This window comes from Malania oleifera, unplaced genomic scaffold (genome assembly GCF_029873635.1).
Source record: "Malania oleifera isolate guangnan ecotype guangnan unplaced genomic scaffold, ASM2987363v1 ctg419, whole genome shotgun sequence".
NCBI lineage: Eukaryota > Viridiplantae > Streptophyta > Magnoliopsida > Santalales > Ximeniaceae > Malania > Malania oleifera.
Genome location: NW_026651955.1, coordinates 48,376 through 69,487, shown reverse-complemented (window position 1 = coordinate 69,487; position 21,112 = coordinate 48,376). Strand labels below are relative to the sequence as shown.

The 21,112-nt window shown below is 33.2% G+C and overlaps 1 protein-coding gene across 1 annotated transcript; it reads left to right on the top strand.

Annotated features, from left to right (window-relative positions):
• The first annotated feature begins 16,679 nt into the window (after positions 1-16,679).
• On the top strand, positions 16,680-18,516 carry LOC131147177 (UTP--glucose-1-phosphate uridylyltransferase-like). The gene is made up of 4 exons (XM_058096950.1): positions 16,680-16,798; positions 16,850-16,853; positions 18,136-18,234; positions 18,319-18,516. The coding sequence occupies exons 1-4, from the start codon at positions 16,680-16,682 to the stop codon at positions 18,514-18,516; spliced, it is 420 nt and encodes a 139-aa protein (XP_057952933.1).
• The last annotated feature ends 2,596 nt before the right edge of the window (positions 18,517-21,112 follow it).

Sequence of the window (21,112 nt, the reverse complement as noted above, 5' to 3'; positions counted from 1 at the left end):
CCATTTTATTAGAATTATACTAACTTCAGTTCTGAAATGAGAGAAAACTTTTCTTCTCTTCAAGATAAACTCTCCACCATTGATGACAAGTATACCTCATTAGACACTCATATTGCTAAGATAGAACATCATGTCACTAAACATGACACTGATTCAAATAATGAGGATAGTAAAAATTTTGAAGAGGAAGAAGTTGAATCTGAAGAAGGTGAAGGAGAAGAAAAAGAAAAAGAAGCGGAAGAAGATGCAGGAGATAATGAAGCAGCAACTGAAGAAGAAGAAGAAGAAGGTTCACAGCAATCCAAAGGAAAAGGAATTGGTAAAGACAGTGACACTAACTCTGACATATAGACTTATGTTGGTATTTTTGCTCTTTTGTATGCTTAAATTCTGGATTTTTTTTTTTTTTTTTGTTGATCAAAAGGGGAGAATGTGTAAGCTAAAGACTATAATTCTTTATATTTATTCTAGCTCTGAAACTCTAAACTTTTGCAATGTTTTGTTATTAGTTTGATGTAATTATAAGTTCTAATATTAATGATAATTATGAAAACTTTGCAAGTTCTAATTTGAGTACGCTGCTTGACAAGGGTAGTATTATGAGTTATCATTTGAGCATAATTCTTAATCAATTGCTATTTGCCCTTGATTAATATATACTCAAATTATATTTTTTGCTTGATGTCAAAGGGCGAGATGTGTTTAGCCAAAATTTTTCTTGAATTTGAAAAGAGCATGAATGATTTTGATAAAGAATAAATGATATTGATAAAGCATGAATGATATTGATGAAACTTATTGAAAGGGGAAGTCTTTTTTTTAAGGCTCACTCTCACTCAAAATTTTTGCTTCTTGTTTGTAATCATCAAAAAGGGGGAGATTGTTGGCCTTACTAGGTTTGATACTCCTTTTTGATGCTAACAAACAAGTAGGATTTAACATGTTTTAGTTGAGTGTTGTGTTTTCTCAGGAATTCATATCGAAGGTACTCATATAGCATGAATCAAAGTCTGATAGTATGGATCAAAGTCTGAAGAACATAAGAGCATAATGATTAAAGAAGATCAACATGAGAGATTAAAGTTCAAATTATTCTGAGAGATCAGAGATTAGCAACAAAGAAAGTTTAGAGCAAAGGAGAAATTTTGAGAACTTAGGACAAGTCTTTGTAAGTACTCTAAGTTTATTCAAGTATGAATTTTTCATTTTGAAGCTAATTAGACAAAGAGACTTAGAGACCTTAAGATAATAACTTGGAACATGTTTTCAAAGTTAAAACAAATTTATATTCAAAGTAAAAATGAGAGAGAAATCAAAAAGTGACTAAGAAAGAAATTTATTTAGTTGATAGACGACTGTGTGGTTATAGACAAACGACTGGCTAAATTAAAGGCTTAAAATTGAAACACAGAAGTTTGACAGACAACTGTCAAGGCTCCCACGAATGACTATCAATGAAAAGTGAGAAGATTGTGTAGGTTTCCCCAAACGTCTGTCCACCTTATATGTTACTAAAAGGCTCAAAATTACACATGGATAGACGACTATCATCATATGGACAGATGACTGTCACCTTATATTCTAATGACAGACGACTGCCACTTAAGGGACAGACGACTACCACCTTTCTGCCTATGATTGTTACCATTATATTACATGGACAGACGACTGTCAGGACTTCACAGTCGTCTGCCTCACGACAATTTTATATTTTCCAATGGATATAATTTTTGAAATTCAAATTTTTGGAAACTTAAATAACTGTAATATGTGGAAACAAGCCTGAGTATCCTTTAGGGAACAAGCAAGAAGGTTTTATTAATCTATAAATACCCCCAAGACTCATTGAATTAATCACCAAGATTATTAGGAGCTCACAATCTGCTGTCATACTCTCTCTCGCTCTGAAATTCTAAAAGTGCCTCATATTGCTCTCATCCTTACTCGAAATTAAGAGAAGTTCTTACTGAATTTCATTGTGCTTGATTATTGTGTTGCTAATTATTTCATTGAAAAATACCCATGGTGATAAATTCCTAAGAGCTTCATTCTGAAATTTATATTCTGAATTTACTGAAGTGCATTAGTGTTTTAAACTTGTACTAATCAGCTCTTTGAGGAGCAAGTTCTTGTACGTATTGTTTTTCTATCTTTGTAACAAGGCTTGTTGACGATTTGAGTAGTTGAATTGTTGGACCAAACAATGGGAGATTGTTTAGAGAAGGCGAGCTCTAGCCTTACCCAAGGAGTGCTTGTAATTGGTTTTGTTCCGACTGATAAAGGAACGGTCATAGTGGATCCTTTGGCGGTTTGGCCAAGGACGAGGACGTAGGCCGGAACCGAACCTTGTAAAAATCCTTGTGTTCTTCTTTCTGTACTCTACTCTTTATTTTTCAAGGATATAATCTGCGTGGTTGTTTTAAATTTCAATTTTGAATGTTTGGTAGTTAAATAGATCGGAAGGTAATTCGTTTTGGATAAATCAGCATTGATTGCGAAAATTGAAAGGGATTACGTTGGTTGATTATCCTTGACCTATTAATCTAAAGTTTATTTAAAAACTGAACATTGGGAAGAAAAATAATTGTGTACAAGGCTTAAACTGAGTGCAGCAAATTTTCACATATATTGTTACTTAAATTGAGAGTTTGATCTTGTTGTGATTGATTGTGATTGTTTCTAAGATTTGCAACTTAAAAGAACTAACTCTAAAGGAAAATTTTTTAAAACAAATTCACCCCCCCCCCCCCTCTTAGGAAGCTATTCCTAATTTCAAAGAGGATGAGGCTGAGGATCTTATGGAAGAAATTATGGAAATGTTGACCCAAAAGAAGGTGGCAGAGGTGGAAGAGGTCCCACTAGAGAAGGACGCAATCAACAGAATTATGTCCCACGAGGCAGAGGACAAGGAAGAAGAAGGGGATACAATAACCGTCCAAACATAGAAAAGAGAAATGTTCAGTGTTACAACTGCCACAAGTACGGACACTACAGTAATGAGTGCAAAGGTAATCCCAAAAATCACAAAGTAAATGAAAATGCTAACTTTGTAGAAAAGGAGAAAGCCGAAGGAGAATTGTTGATGTTGATGGCACACAATTCAACCCCCTAGGACCAAAATGTTTAGTACATTGACTCTAGAGCCAGCAATCATATGATTGGAAGAAAGAACTTATTTAATGAACTTGATGAGAAAGTTTAGGGAGAGATATCATTTTCTGATCTCTCTAAAGTCCCATTTTGAGGAAGGGGAAATGTCCTAATCAAGAGTAAATATGGAGACCATGCTTTTATCTCCAACGTGTACTATGTGTCAGCCATGAAAACTAATATACTTAGTCTCGAACAGCTTGTGGAGAAAGGCTGCCGAATTAGCCTTAAAGATAAGCAGATGGTGATAACAGATGCTCGAGATAAGCTTATTACTCAAGTACAAATGGTAAAGAATCGAATGTTTTCGCTTGCTATTCAACATGATACACCAAGATGTTTTAGCACTATCATCAAAGACAAATACTAGTTATGGCATCTCAGGTACGAACATCTTAATTTTGATAGTTTGAAATAGTTGGGAAGCAAGAAAATGGTAAAACGCTTACCCAACATCCACCACCCAAATGTAATATGTGGAAGCTGTATTCTAAGCTAGCAACACAGAAATAGCTTCGGAAAGCTAGCTAACTGGAGATCTACCATGCCGCTCCAGCTTGTATACACAGACGTGTGTGGTCCATTGATACCATTTTCAAATGGACAGAAATGATACTTCCTCACGTTCATCGACGATTATAGCAGGAAGACTTGGGTTTACTTCCTGAAAAGGAAGTTAGAGGTGTTCGACAAGTTCAAAGAGTTCAAAGATCTTGTGGAGAAACAGAGTGGCTATCGTATCAAGTCACTCTAGTTAGACCAAGGAGAAGAGTACAAGGATGAAGGTTTCCTAGAATTCCTTAGGCAACAAGGCACTAGCCTACACTCCCTAATTGAACGGTGTAGCTTAGAGGAAGAACTGCACAATCCTTAACATGGCTAGGAGCATGTTAAAGAATAAGAATGTGCCCAAGATTTTCTGGGCAGAAGTAGTGTCGTGTGTAGTCTATGAGCTCAACTGGTGTCCCACGAAGAGTCTTGATACAAAGACACCACATGAAGCCTGGAGTACTCACAAGCCCAGTGTGAGTCATCTTAGAGTATTTGGCTCCATAGCCTACGCGAAGATCCCAGAGGCAAGAAGCACAAAGTTGGAAGACAAAGGAGAAAAATATGTCCTTGTTGGATACGGAGAAAACATCATGGGATATCGACTCTACAATTCCATCAACAAGAAATTCATTCATAGTCGGGATGTCATTTTTGAAGAAAATGAATTTTGGAAGTAGGACCAAGCTGAATCCCCCAAAGATAAGGAATTGATGCTTGAAGGAGAAGAACCCACACAGACTAGAGAAGTGGCTATCGAGTCACAAATTCCCAAGTTGCAGACACCTCCACATGATTCACCATAGAGGAATGAATCTCCATCACCAATTGAGTGTGAAATCTCAGACATGAGGCCTAGAGGAGCTCGTAATCTAGTTGATCTGTATGAAACTACAGAATCAATATAAGAGTATGTTACACTATATTGTCTATTGTTGACTAGCGACCCGGTTAGCTTTGAGGAGGCTAACGAAAAAGACAAATGACGAAAAGTGATGAATGAGGAGATTCAATCCATCAAGAAGAACAAGACTTGGGAGCTAACAAATCTCCCGAAGGGCCGCAAAACTATTGGTGTGAAATGAGTCTATAAGACCAAGAAGAATGCTCAAGGAGAAGTTCTGAGATACAATGCAAGACTTGTTGCCAAAAGCTACAAGTAGAAAGAAGGGATTGATTATGGAGAAATTTTTGTCCCTGTTGCCAGGCTTGAAACCATCAGATTACTAATTTCACTATCAACACAAAATGAATGGAAGATTTACCAGATGTATATGAAATCAGCATTTCCGAATGGTTTTCTAAAAGAAAAGATCTATATCGATCAATCACCTGGATATGTGAAGAAGGGAAAAGAAGATAGAGTGTACAAGCTGAAGAAAGTACTCTACGGCTTGAAGCAAGAACCTCGTCCATGGAACATGAGGATTGATGAATATTTTCAAAAGAATGGATTTGAGAAGTGTCCCTACAAGCATACACTATACATGAACATGGAGACAGACAGAGGCATGCTGATTGCCTACCTATATGTTGGTGATCTTATTTTCACCAGCAACAATCTAGAGATGTTTGCCGCTTTCAAGAGGAGCATGGTAAAAGAGTTCAAAATGATGGATATTGGCCAAATGGCTCATTTTCTTGCCATAGAAGTCGTGCAAAGTGAGAAGGGAATCTTCATCTCCCAGAGCCACTATGCAAAAGAAGTATTGAAGAAGCTTGGGATGGACAAATGCAATCTTGTTACAACTCCAGTTGAAACGAGATTGGAATGGAGAAAGAATGAGCAATGAGATATTGACCCCACATATTTCAAGAGTCTAGTTGGAAGTTTGAGGTATTTGATGTGCACTAGACCAGACATACTCTATGGAGTTGGACTTTTCAATAGGTACATAGAGACACCTAACCAATCCAACTTGAATGTAGCAAAGAGGATACTTCGCTATGTTAAGGGTACCGTCACTAATGGTATGTTCTATTCATTAAGAGGTTATTGCAAACTTATTGGCTATTCAGATAGCGATTGGGGAAGAGATCTTGATGAAAGAAAAAGCACGATGGGATTTACATTTTTCATAGGAGATACAATGTTTACATGGTCATCAAAGAATCAACCCATCGCAACGCTATCATCATGTGAAGCTAAGTATGTTGATGCTAGCTCAACTATTTGTCCTAGTATATGGATTAAGAATGTACTGAAGTATTTGGGATTTTTTCAACATAACCCCAAAAAAGTCTACATTGACAACCGATCAGCGATTGTACTTGCGAAAAATCCAGTTTACCATGAAAGAAGCAAACATATTAATACTTGATATCATTTTATCCGGAAGCATGTCAAGAATAAAGAATTGGAGTTGATATCTTGCAGAACGTATGATCAGATTGCTGACATTTTCATCAAGCCACTCAGCCATGATATTTTTGCAAAACAGAAGACAATGCTCGAAATGACAAAAACCAACAGAGCCAAGTTTAAGGGGGGGTGTCGAAGATTAAACTTGAACAGTGGGACGGTGGCAACAAAATTTAACTACGGTAGCTTCATCAACTAGTAGCCCACCTCTGTTGAAATTGTGCAAGGGTCAGCCACCAACCTCACCAACTAGCCCACAATTTTTTATTTTAATCTTCATTTGTTCTACTATAAATAGATGTGTGTTCAATTGAGTGCAATTCCTCACTAAGTTTCAATCATAACTAGTGATTGAATGAGTCCCCTCCACCCATCAATAACATATACAATTTGGGATACATATTCAGAAGAAGCTATCATAATCAAATAGTTAATTTAATTCTACACATAATTTAAGATATATATGGAAGAGACCAGTCTAAAAAATAAATAATATTTATTAAAGAGCTCTCTTAAATTTTATTAACTAATTATTTCTATTTGTGAATGCATTAATCTTGAAAGCATATTTATGAGGCCTGCTTCAAAAAATAAATATATTCCCTAATTAATTTAATACTATATTTCAATCCAATAAGAAATGCATTATTTTAAAATAAAAATTCTACTAAGTCTACATGGTTTAATCAAATGACTTATGTTTAATATATATATATATATATATATGTGTGTGTGTGTGTGTGTGTGTGTGTGTGTGTGTGTATTCACAAAAAATCAAAATATTCTCCTTGGCCACATATACATAAGTATCTATATACATACATATGCATGTATACTACCGTATAATAGGCGTGAGGATATTCTAAACTCGCAATCTTGAATTTTGTGATTTTAAAAAAAAATATTCTTTATCAAAATTTGTTATAATTTTTTTTATTATTGAATACAATTGGCACCAATTGTTCAAATTTTCGTAAACAAAATAATAAATAGTAGAATCTCACAGTTGTATAAAACTCAAGCAGTTGACCATTTAATGTTTGCTTGCCATGTTTGCCACCTCCCCCCTCTCTCCCCCTAAAAAAACTTCAAATTAATTCAAATTACATACATATCAAAATTTGAGCAAATATTAATATTAATTGAGAAATATTAATTAATATTTTTACAAGTCATGTTCAGCAATTGATGTGCATTAAATCGAGCTTTTCAATTTAAAACACAAAGAGAGAGAGAGAGAGAGAGAGAGAGAGAGAGAGAGAGAGAGAGAGAGAGAGAGAGAGAGAGCTTTTTAAATAGAGTTTAACCACTTTTAAGGGTTAGCTCAGCAAATTTTTTGATAAATTGCCTCATAATTGTTCAATTGGTAAATTAATGTTTTTTTGGTTAAACACTAAGTTCAAATCTTGAGGTTACAATTTTGCGATGAAGATGAATACTACTATATAAGTGGAGGAGGATAGAGCATAGACATGTTATTTGAGTGAATTAATTAGTTAAGTGACTAAAGAAATATGTAGATTAAAATAATAACTCAAACATATCTGGGTCTTTGCTAGTGTGTGTATATTAAGAACAAGCTCCTTTTGGCCTATGAAACACTAAAGCTAACTTATGGTAATTTAAAATTTAAAATTTTCAAAATTCTAATCACTAGACAAAAGCTTATATATGCAATTAAATTACAAAAAACTTCAATTTATACGATGCTATTAATAGTAACATAAAACATGTGTCCATGAGCATCGTAATAAAAGAAAAATAATTCCCTGCAATAGATTTTTCAAATCATGTACCCATATACAATCACACTCCTATTAATAATTAATATGTTCAGCTTATTGTTTAATTTCCCGTTCATCAAAATTTTGATCAAATGCAATGCACACGTATCATAAACTAGCATATAATACATTTTCTTTTATTACATAGGAACTCCTGCCACACACAAGCCCTTTGGACCCCCTAGTGCGACACTAAACCTACGGATCAACGTCCTCTGCCCCCAGGCTCACTGATTAGGGTAACGTCTGGATGCAGACACGACTTCTGTACATCAGTTGGATATTCGGCCAACCCAACTCCCGAGACACATCTCCATTACTATCCATAGTTCGCGCTGGCTAACAGAGAACTCTCACCATCCACGTTCCCTTCTGGCTCATAGAGCGAACTCTCACCATCCATGGTTCCCATTGGCTCACAGAGTAAACTCTCACCATCCACAGGTACCGCTGGCTTCATTAGTGTATCTACCTGGAATTAAACCCCCGATGCTACTTCTTACTTGCTGATGCCTTTCCACCTCGCCATGCCATGGGGACAGCATATAATACATTTGTAATTTATAATGTTGAATTTATTATATCTTTTGTTGAATGTTTTATTATATTATTGAAAGATTATAACTTGTGAATGAAAATGTTTTTGAATTAAGGATATAAGAATGGAGTATTATACTAACTTACTAAGTGAAGACTATATATATATATAAATAAGAAAATAAGTGTAATGATGAGGGACAGAATCTCTTAAATTAGAAAATATTAAAACACTTTTTTTACTTGACTAAATGATAAATAGTCAAAAGATTGATTATTTAATGAAATTAAATGTTGTACACCATCCAAATACCATGTCATGGTCCTGGTTGATATCACTCATCCGATGAGGATCATCTGTTTATTTTGTTAGACGAACATGCTCCCTTTAATTTAAGAAATTTCTAGTGTTACTATCCTATTGTCCTATTGTTATTTGTTAGATGATGCATGCCATCGCCTAAGACATCTTAGTATGAAGCTTGGGACTTGCATGGAGGAAGCAAATAGGAATCCTCTCCAAATGTTGAATAGGGATGGAGTTTCATGGAGAATCAAATCAAGGGAGCTATGGCTCAAGGCGGGAGACAAGACACCAAATTTTTTTTACAAAATGACCTTAATGCATAGGAAAAACAATTTCATTTCAAGAATGATTATTAAAAATAAAGTCTGTGAGAAACCTACCGAGATCAAGGTTGAAGCCATTAAGTTTTTTCAGGACCTTGTGACAGAACCTTTCTCTCGGAGGTCTCGTCTTTTACGGTAAAATGCAATTGCTTTGCCTTCCCATGTTAGGGATAAGCTTGAAAGTCCTTTCTTTGAAGAAGAAATTTGGAAAGCTATGTCCCTGATGAATGGGGACAAATCGTCATGCCCAGAGGATTTTTTGTTCAAAATTGTTGGACATTCTTGAAGAATGATTTCATCTCGTACTTTCAAGAATTTTTCTAAAATGGGAATTATGAAAAAAGCCTCAATGCCACTTTTATTGTAATCATTCCAAAAAAGGGCGAAGCAGAGAATATTAAAGATTTTAGACATATAAGTATGGTGGGCATTTTCTTCAAATATTGGCTAAGGTTCTTTCCATCAAACTGAAAATGGTGCTTCTGTTGATCATTTTAGATAATCATATGGCCTTTGTTTCAGGTAGACAAATCTTACATGCCGCCCTCGTTGCGAATGAGAGCATTGATTTCTTGAGGAAGAAAAAGTATGAAAGTCTTGTCTGCATGCTAGATTTGGAAAAGGCTTTCAACCATGTTAATTGGGAATGCCTTAATAATATCATGGACATTATGGGGTTTGAAGTTAAATGGATAAATTGGATAAAGTGGTGCATCTCTTCAACATCTTTCTCTATATTAATTGCTTAATGGGGAGGTTTCATGCTTTTTCAAGTGCACGAGGGGTCTTAGGCAAGGGGATCCCGTATTTCTTTTTCTTTTTGTTATCGTCATGGATGTGCTCCCTTAAATGTTGACCCTAGCTCGAATAAAAAGTTGATCAAGGGAATCAAAAATTCATCATAGGCCTCATTCTATAAATCTTTCTCATCTCTTACTCATCGATGATATTCTGATTTTTTCCAGTAATTCTTATTCAGAGATTAGAAATCTCAGAGCAATTCTGCTCTACTTTGAGGCGGTTACCGGTTTGAAAGTCAACCTATCAAAAAGTCATATGTACTTGATTGGTGACATTTCTGATGCAAATTCTAAGGTAGAAATTTTGAGTTGTTCAGTGGAGTTCTTCCCCTCCTTTTACTTAGGCATTTCGTTAGGAACAAAGTATCCATATAAGCATTGTTGGACCCAATTCTTGAAAAAAATGGAAAGGAGGCTTGCAACATGGAAATCAAATTTTCTTTCTATTAGGGGGGAAGGGGGGTAGATTGACTTTGATTAACTTAACTCTCTCCAATATTCCCATATACTACATGTCTATTTTCCTATTGCAAACGAGGGTTTGTATGATCATGGAAAGATATCAAAAGAAATTAATTTCCTTTGAAGAGGATCAGCTGAGGGTGCAAAATATTTCCCTAGTCAAATGGAGCTCGGTGACCATTCCCAAAAATAAGGGAGGTCTTGGAATCAAGCAATTGGAAATCATGAATAAAGCTTTTCTCGAGAAATGGATTCGGAGATTTTCTTTGGAAGACAACTACCTATGGAAAAAGGTGATATGTGCCGAGTATGACAGAAATCAATATTTCCAACTAGCGCTTTCTCAACTCCTCTTGTCCCATAGGAGGAAGTCTTTGAATGAATATCCTTAAGCTTAACTCGATAATGTGGGATCATATGAAGATTATGGTTGGGGACTGGATAAAAACAAATTTTTGGACAAAAATATGGGCCTCCATGGAAACTATAAAAAACCTATACCCTAACCTTTTCACTATGTCATATAAGCAAGGAATACAAATTCCATATGTCTTACATTTTCATAACAACAACCCCTTTGGGAGATGGAATTTAATCCTCAGAGCAGTGGAAGGGAGGCAAATCATATGCTGGAACTTCTAAAGTTGATTTATAAAGTGCCGATTAGAAGAGGTAGCTTTGACTCGTGCTCTTGGGATCTCAATTCCTCTAATGTATTTTTGGTTGCCAATTTCTATAGATCTCTCTGTCAGCATGCCCATAATAGTTGTCTTAAACCAGTAACTAAGCTTTGGAACATCCTCATTCCATCAAAGGTGTCTTCTGCTAGTTTGCAATCAATAATAGTATTTTGATAAAAGAAAATTTACAAAGAAGAGGATGGAATTTGGCTCTGGTGTGCATTCTTTGCAAGATGGAAGGTGACAAAGTGAATCATCTTCTCATTCATTGTCTATTCAGTTGAACTTTATAGTCTTCCTTTTGTTGTTTGCTTCAACTGCATTTCATCATGCAATCTAAGTTGAGTTCATTCTATGATATATGGAATTCTACCTTCCTTAAAGGTTTTCCAAAGAATCTCACGGTAGCCATTATGGGCATGGTTTGTTGGGAGATTTGGAAAGAAAGAAACAGAAGGATCTTTAGGGAGCGTGCCTTCTCAACTACCAAAGTTCTCTCTTGATGCTTCTTTTTCCTTCTCTAGTGAATGAGGTCTTATCCCATACTTTCGAATTTGGAGTGGGAAGAGTTTTATTACATTAATTTTAGCTGATTAGGGAGGTTAATTTGACTGCTTTTTGGTTAGGGTTTTTCTTCGGTTGGTCGTTTCTTGTGTGTTTGTGTTGTTTGTGTGTGTTTTGTTTTGGGTGTTAAATCTATCATGGTGGTTGTTTTCCGTTTCGTTTCTCATGTTTCTATCTTGAACTTGTAAGCTCAGGTCGGTTTTTTCGTTTTAATAAAATATCTACCTTCTATAAAAAAAAATAAAATTGGGACTCTCATATTGAAGGTCTTAAGTTTGAATCTAAAGAGGAATGGGAAGAGATATTAATTGTGAGGTAGACAACCATCTCTATGTGGTTTATGTCTAATGTGAACTTGTAGTTTACTGAAACCAAAAAATAAATAAATAAAATTAATATCACTTAAAGAAATGTAATGACGTGGTATGCATGTGGTACTTAGTATTTGATTAGTATTTTTTAATCAAATTATCTAAATTTAACAGCTTAATAATAGATGGATCTTTTCATGTTAAAAGATAAATACATAAAATTTGAACTAAACATATATATATATATATATATATATATATATCAAATAAATATATGTTTATATTAAAAGTTAATTATATCCAAATAGATTGCATGTGTGTGAGCATGTGTTTGTGTGCACATGTGTGTACAATATCAAGAGACTCTTTTTAGTCCACATTTTTGAGACCTCGAAATCGAACTAACCAATTCAAGTCAAGCAGGATTAACCAAAAGACCAATGCAAAATTTGATAATTTTGAACTAAAAACTTTAAAAAAAAAGTTATAAGAAATATTCAATTTTTTTAATAAGAGCCAATCAAAAAAAAAATTGTACAACTAATGATAAATAAATTGTATATTTATTATTGTAACACATACAATTTGGGATACATATTCATAAGGAGCTGTCCTAATCAAATAGTCAATTTAATTCTACATGTAATTTAAGATACATATGGAGTAGACTCTTCTAGAAAATAAAAAATATTTATTAAAGAGCTCTCTTAAATTTTATTAATTAATTATTTCAATTTTTGAATGCATTAATCATGAAAACATATTTATGAGGTCCCTTTAGAAAAATAAATATATTCCCTAATTAATTTTATAATATATTTCAATCCAATAAAAATGCATTATTTTAAAATAAAAATTGGCACCTATTGTTCAAATGTTTTCTTAAAAAAAAAGTAAATAGAAGAATCTCATAGTTGTATAAAGTTCAAGCCGTTGGCCACTTAATGTTTGCTTGCCATGTTTGAAAGAGAAAATAATTCATCCACCTTCTCCCAAAAAAGTCTTCAAATTAATTGAAATTACATATCAAACTTTGAGCAAATATTAATATTAATTGAGAAAAATTAATTAAATATTTTTACAAATCAATTCAAAGTGCATTGGATCCAGATTTTTAATTTTTTTTTAAAAAAAAGAAAAAAAAAAGAAAAAAAAACAGAAGAGAGAGAGAGAGAGAGAGAGAGAGAGAGAGAGAGAGAGAGAGAGAGAGAGAGAGAGAGAGAGAGCTTTTTAAATAGAGGTTAACCACTTGTAAGGGTTAGTTGAGCGACTAAAGAAATATATAGTGTAAATCAATATCTCATGCATATCTGGGTCTTTGCAAGTATGTGTACATTAAGAACAAGTACTTTTTGGCCTCTGAAACACTAAAGCTAACTTATGGTAATTTTAAATTTACAATTTTCCAAATTATAATTACTAGAGAAAAGCTTTTATATTCAATTAAATGAGGAAAACTTAAATTTAACATAATGGTATGCAATGTTATTAATAGTAACATAAAACATGTGAGCATCATAATAAAAGAAAAGTAACTCCCTACAATAGGTTTTTCAAATCATGTACCCATATAAAATCAAACTCCTATTAATGCACATGTTTTATGAACTAGCATATAAAACATTTATAATTTGTAATGTTGTGTTTATTGTATCTTTTGTTGAATGATTTATTATATTACTAAAAGAGTATAACTTGTGAATAAAAATCTTTTTGAATTAAGGAAATGAGAATGGAGTATTATACTAACTTACAAAGTGAAAAATATATGTATATATATATATATATATATATATATATGGAAATAAGTGTAATGATTTTATTACTTTCTTAATTAATTGTTGAGCGACGGAATCTTTTAAATTAAAAAATATTAAAAAAATTTAATTACTTGACCTAAATGATTAAATAGCCAAAAGATTTATAATTAATCAAAGAAAACGTTGGACACTTGCCAAATACCACGTCATGATCCTCGTTGATATCACTCCTCCTATGAGGATCACTTGTCTATTTCGTTAGACGAAACTACTCCCTTAAATTTAAGAAATTTCGAGTGTTACTATCCTATTGTCCTATTGCTATTGGTTAGGTGATGCATGCCATCCCCTAAGACATCTGAGTATATTAGGACTCGTATATTGAAGGTCTTAACTTCAAATCTTGAGAGGAATGGGAAGAGATATGCATGGATTTTGAGGTAGACAACCATACCTACGTAGTCCATGTATAATGTGAACTTGTAGTTTACTCAAAAATATAAAATAAAAATAAAAGTTAATGTCACTTAAAGATATGTAATGACATGGTATTGAGCATAAGGGATGTCGTTGTTGGGATCCAATTTTGGATCGACTTCAAATATCTTGACATGTTACTTTTTGGGAGCATACAATGTTTTTTTCTCTCTTAAAATTTCAAGGTTGTGCCTCATCTTCTTCTCCATTCTTTACTAATCTGCCCATCGACTTGTTTCCTGATAGTTCTCCTACAGGCTCTACTGCTCAGGTCAGCACCTTTGTCCCGTCTTCTACGACCTCATCCTCAAAATCTACACCATCTACTAAACTTGTAACTACTCAATCTGAATCTTCTTCATCTGTTCGTCCTCTTCTTCATCGTTCTGACAAAGTAAGTCATTTGCATACTAAATTTCATGACAAGGGATGAGCTATAGGTCCATTTGAAAATATTTTAATCTTTTTAAGTTCAACGATGAGTTTAGGATTATACATGACATACTATAAGATTGATTTCCTAAAACTCAAAATTATATGATGGCACTACAAAAAAACTAGTTTTTAGTGACGAAAGTATTAGGGACGAATTCAATTTCGTCACTAAAAGTTGGTATTAGACGGTTCTTAAAAACCATCACTAATAGTGTAAGCATTAGTGATGGTTTTAGCAGCCGTCACTAATACTTTCGTCACTAAAAACTACGCGGTAAACAATTTTCACATGAAAATTTTTTCGGGAAAATATTAGTGACGATTCTAGGGTATTAGTGACAAACTATATTCGTCACTAAAAGTTACTTATTAGTGACGGCTAACTAACTGTCACTACTAATATTTATAAAAAAGAAAAAAAAAAAAGTTAAGGGTATTAGTGATGGATTGGGAGACTCGTCACTAATAATAGGGTATTAGTGACGGTTTTAAAACCGTCACTAATAGTGTTTTTATTTAAAAAATATAAAAAAAAATTTAGTTAAGGGTATTAGTGATAGATTGGGAGACCCATCACTAATAATATGGTATTTGTGATGGTTTCACTAATAGTGTTTTTATTTTAAAAATATAATAAAAAAAATTTAGTTAAGGGTATTAGTGACAGATTGGGAGACCCGTCACTAATAGTGTTTTTATTTAAAAAATATTAAAAAATAATTAGTTAAGGGTATTAGTGACGGATTGGGAGACCCGTCACTAATAATAGGGTATTAGTGATTGTTTTTAAACCGACACTAATAGTGTTTTTATTTAAAAAATTTATTAAAGGGTATTAGTGACAGATTGGGAGACCCGTCACTAAGAATAGGGTATTAGTGACGATTTTGAAACCGGCACTAATAGTATTTTTATTTAAAAAATATTTAAAAAAAAATAGTTTAGGGTATTAGTGACGGATTAGGAGACCCGTAACTAATAATTGGGTATTAGTGACGGTTTTGAAACCGTCACTAATAGTGTGTTTTTTTAAAAAAAATATAAAAAAATTTTAGTTAAAGGTTTTAGTGACGGATTGGGAGACTCGTCACTAATAATAGGGTATTAATGATGGTTTTGAAACAGTCACTAATATTGTTTTTATTTTAAAAGTATATAAAAAAAAATTAATTTAGGGTATTAGTGACGAATTGGGAGACTCGAAACTAATAATAGGGTATTAATGATGGGTTTTAAAATCGTCACTAATAATAGGGTATTAGTGACGGTTTTAAAACCATCACTAATAGGTTTTAATTTTAAAAATATATAAAAAATTTAGTTAAAGGTATTAGTGACGGATAAGGAGACTCTTCACTAATAATAGGGTATTAGTGACGGTTTTGAAACCATCACCTATAGTGTTTTTATTTAAAAAATATAAAAAAAAATTTAGTTAAGGGTATTAGTGACGGATTGGGAGACCCGTTACTAATAATAGGGTATTAGTGACGGTTTTGAAACCGTCACTAATAGTGTTTTTATTTGAAAAAAAAAAATTAGTTAGGGGTATTAGTGATAGATTGGGAGACCCATCACTAGTAATAGGGTATTAGTGACGTGTTTTGAAACCATCACTGATGCTTAAAATCTAAAATCTTTCCCTAATTAACCCGCATCTCTGCCCGTCCCTCCTCAAAATCTGAAATCTCCAAATTTTCTTCTTCCTCCTGCCATCTCCCTCCTCCTTCCTACGCCTCCCTCCTCACTCCTCAAGCTCTCGCCCACAGCATCTCCACCTGTCGCCGCCACCCAGAGCGTCTCCGCCCATCGCCCCAGCCTAGAGCGTCTCCACCCATCGCCGCCACCCATAGCGTCTCCGCCCATCGCGCCACCCACAGCGTCTCCGCTCGTCGCCACCGTCCACAGTATGTCCACCTGTCTCCTCCACACTTGCTTCTTCTTGGTTGTTTCCTTCCTGCTTCAATTCTCCTAACTACATTTTATGACCTTTTCCCCTGCATCCTCATTCTTCTACCTTCCTAACATCCTACATTTGCCTCCATATTCCCTCGCAGATTCTGAACTCTCTCTATCTTTTTGTCTCCAAACATCAAAATTCACTTTCCATTATGCCGGATTGTTACAATAGGACTATAAAAATGATATAGAGTGAAGAAATCAGAAGAAGTTGAAAACATGGAAGCAGGTGGATGGAAAGAAGAGAAGGAAAGGGTGGTGGTAAAAGGAGGAGGTGTGGGTGGATCCCTTGTTGCCAAATCCCTCCAATTCCATACCGATGTCACTCTTATTGACCCGTGAGCACCTTTCCCTTTCCTTTCTCTTTACTTTCTTCTCTTTTGTGGCAGTCATGTATGAAAGAATCGAAAATGCTATGCTGAAGTGATTTGATTCTTCCAATATTGAAAATGGAGGTCCCTAGCTATCCGATCTTCCTTTTCAATGATCATGTCTTACAGATCATAGTATTTTTTTTGCTGCTCAGAATCCATATTTTCCTATTATCTAATTTCTATTTTTTTTATGCCCTTCAAGTGAAAATGAATGTACAAAAACTTACCTAACCTGCAAAAAATTGACATCACTGTTTATATATATATACAAAACAATATACAAAAACTTATTGTACCTGTTTTTGGGGATCAATATTGTGTCATTATACAAAACAATATATGAACTAACGTCTTCATGCAATGAGATTGAAACAAATTCATTTAGACTGCTCCTTTCTTCCCTTAATCACTATGCTACATATGTTCTGTGCAATGTCTCTGTGGAATCCAACATTCGCTTGATTTTAGTGTCATAAGATAGCTATTTTTATGCCTATAATAATTTGCACTATTATAAAGCAACCAGGTGCTTGATTAGCTGGGTGAAATGTTAAGTGTTAACCCAGTGACCAACTTCATGACCAGGTTGATGAGGTCTAGGTTTGACAATGATGCTTACAAAATGGTTATAATTAGTAAATGCAATTCAATATGTATTTTGGTTCGTATAATTGATATTTGATGGTCCTATGATTTCATATTGATTGATTATTCAAGTCAGTGGAGAAGTTCAAATTTATTGACACAAAACACTTGCAAGTGAATATTTACCTCTTATTAAATTCTGCTGAACTTGCTAATATACTTTAATTTATAGGTTATTACTATTTTGTATAGGTGGGTGAACTTGAAGGCCATTTAAAGGCTTGTTAAAAGTGATCCATTATGGATGGAGAATTTTTTTTGTTTCAAAGGTACTCCTACTTACATCATTTAGAAGCATGCTGGTTTGAGGAACAAGGATTAACAATGATACTATTGTTGCCAGGAAAATAATAGTAGATTTCTTTTGCAAGAAACAACAGTTGGTTCATCTGTATGGGTATCAATCATATATATGATATGTCACATCAAGTCTTTATTTTCTATAAATTATCTTGGTTCATCTATTTTGTTTGATCCAATTTTTTAATCTTGTTGTTGGTATTAATATTCCCCAATCTCAATTTCTTCCATTTGACTCAACTTCATATTTGCTTCTTGTTCAGGTTACACCAAAGTTTGACTTTAACAATCCTTTGAGCATCTCATGCTTATATGTTATTTGAGGCTTTTTTTATCTCTGATATTGGTGTCTGTAGTCATATGTGTACACCATAGATGAGGGAGTTTTAGTTAGAAATAAAGCTAGAAAAACTCCTGTGAATCCTTGCATTGAGTTGGGACCAGAATTTGAAAAGGTAAAAATTTGTTTGATTTGTTTACCCAATTGTTGGTTTTAGTATTTAAATACTTATAAATATTTATTTCAATCTTTTTTTCAGGTTAGTGACTTTCTAAGTCGATTCAAGTCAGTTCCTAGCATAGTTGAACTTGATAGTTTGAGGGTAACTGGTGATGTTTGGTTTGGAGCTGATACAACTCTCAAGGTATCAAATGTGCTACTGCTAAATTACTATTACAGATTCATTGAGGTTTTTCTTGATTCATGTATACCTGGTTTGGAGCTGAAGCTTTTCTAAATGATGTTGTAGACTTTGTTTGTGGTACACATGCTTAACAAATCTAGCAATGTTAAATTGAATTAGGACAAAATATAATATAAAATTATATTAGTTTTTATCTAAATTAGGAAAAATTTAAATACAAAACATGAAATCTTCGAACAAAAATAGCAATGCATGTAGTTTAATCTTTTATGTAATTAGATGAACCGATACTCACATTCTCATTAGATGCTTGTAATATTAGATCGAGCTTGTCTTGTAGAGGAAAATTATATATTATGTCATAAAGTTCTAACTTCTGTTTAATAGATGATTTAACTTCTGGACTACATGCTTGAATTGATATATCTTGTGAACTGCATGCTAGTAGTGGACATTAGGACTGCATGCTTGATTGGAACGCCACCTGCATGGCTAATGCAGCGATGTGTATTGCCAACTAGTAGATAATTTTAGGTTGTTGCATGTCTTAATCTAAATGGCATATGTATGATGCAAAAATATTGTGAATTGTATGCTTTTGTGACTTGCAGGTTTGGGAAATGTTCTATTTATAGATGACATGCTACAAAAATTTTGTTGACTTTTTCCCAAAATAATCATAGTCATATACCATATGCTCAAATGGTTATAGTGTGCTGAATGTTAAAACTTTTTTGGAAGAATGAGTGAACTTCAAATGAACTTTGAACTTCATCTCTAAATTTACTTTTGTATATGCTAAGTGAAAATTCTATCAATCATGGACTCATTTGCATTATTTGATTATTATAGTTTTTTTAAAGTCCTATGGAAGTCATGTAAACCATAAACATCACATTCTATTTTTTCATAAAACTATATTCTGATATATATATTGTTTATGGGATGCATGAACACGTTACATTATTTAATGCTTATTATATGAAGCACTTGTGCACTCATAAAATTCATTACTGGTTAGATTATTGTGAACTGTTTATTATAAACACCTAGGTTTGGAACATATCTCTATGGAAAATGTCATATTTACAGGAGAAATTCTACCAAAATTTTTCGAAAAAGCATATACTAATTTTTTTAACTTTCTTAATTTATAGGGTTTGCAACTGTTACAATGTCCGCACGATGTCATGCACTAGAGATACAACTTTTGACTTTTTTTGTTATCTGAACACATGAAATTTTTGTATTCGTATTTGAATTTGTATAATGTATTTTTATTTAAATTTGAATTTGTATAATATATTTGTATTTGAATTTGAATTTGTATAATATATTTGTATTTGTATTTAAATTTGAATTAGAAATTTGAATAATTTGTGAATTTTTTAGCAATTATGGTTTAATATTATGTATAAAAAAATGTAATTATAGATTTTTATAGGAATTAATAATTGCGAAAAAAATTAATTTAACATTATTAGTAACGATTTTAAAACCGTCACTAATAATTGTTTTTTTAAAAAGTTTTAGTGAAGGTTTTCCAACCGTCACTAATACTATGGCTTTAGTGATGGTTTTCAAACCGTCATTGATAATAGAACATTAGTGACGAGTTCAAAGTCATCAATAATACTATGGCTTTTAGTGATGGTTTTAAAACCGTCACTAAAGCCATAGTGTTAGTGACGGTTCCTGTGAGCAATAGTGACAATTTTCAAACCATTACCAATAATATAATATTAGTGACGAATTTAAAACCGTCACTAATACTATGGCTTTAGTGACGATTTTTAATTGAGCCGGTGTAGAATCTATAGTGATGGGCTTAAGTTTTTAGTGATGGTTTTAATCCGTTACTAATACTCTATTATTAGTGACAGTTTAAAAATTCGTCACTAATAAGTATTAGTAACGGCAGATATAGCAACTAATTCAAAACCATCACTAATACTCACAAAACCATCACTAATAGTATTAGTGACAGTTTTGTGAGTATTAGTGATGGTTTGAACCCGTCACTAACAACCTTATCTTTTGTAATGTGGAAAAAAATATGCTACATTCAAGGTTTTTAAATTTAGGCATGTATATAGCATCAATAATTGTATAACAATTAAAACACTTTGTCCATTTGAATGAGATTTATTTAAACATGCTTATGATGTTTAATTCAAAAACTGATAATGATATAAGCATGCACTAGCCAAAATTATCATATATTAACCAATCATATTTATATGTATATATATTAAGCTTAGATTGGATAAGATCATTAAAACTCACATGTTGGCTAGATTTTCTTAGGGTTCTTAGTATAACAATAGTGTATATTAAAATTCAAGAATTTCAATCGCAAACACTATTTGAGCATTTAAAGCATTATGACCCCTCGTATGCTTTACCCAAGCATCTTATGAGTATATAAAAAAAATATTCCCTTATGATTTCTCATGAGATAGCATGCAATCAACACAAAATACACATGATTCATAAAAAATATAACACAAAGTATACAGTATGAATCATTGTATGAAATATTCAATAGGATAGAAGGAGCATAGATATACCTATACATTTTACTCCTTCTTAGTCGTTTAAGCTCAAAGTTGTGTTCATCTCTCTCTTGGTTTTTCATACCACAACTGGTTCCCAAAATCCTTAGGACCCAAAAAAAGAAAGTATGAAC

Coding starts and splice junctions, on each gene's coding strand:
- LOC131147177 (XM_058096950.1), top strand. CDS start 16,680: ATGGAAGCAGGTGGATGGAAAGAAGAGAAGGAAAGGGTGGTGGTAAAA. Junction 18,235..18,318: donor TGGGACCAGAATTTGAAAAG/GTAAAAATTTGT, acceptor TCTTTTTTTCAG/GTTAGTGACTTTCTAAGTCG.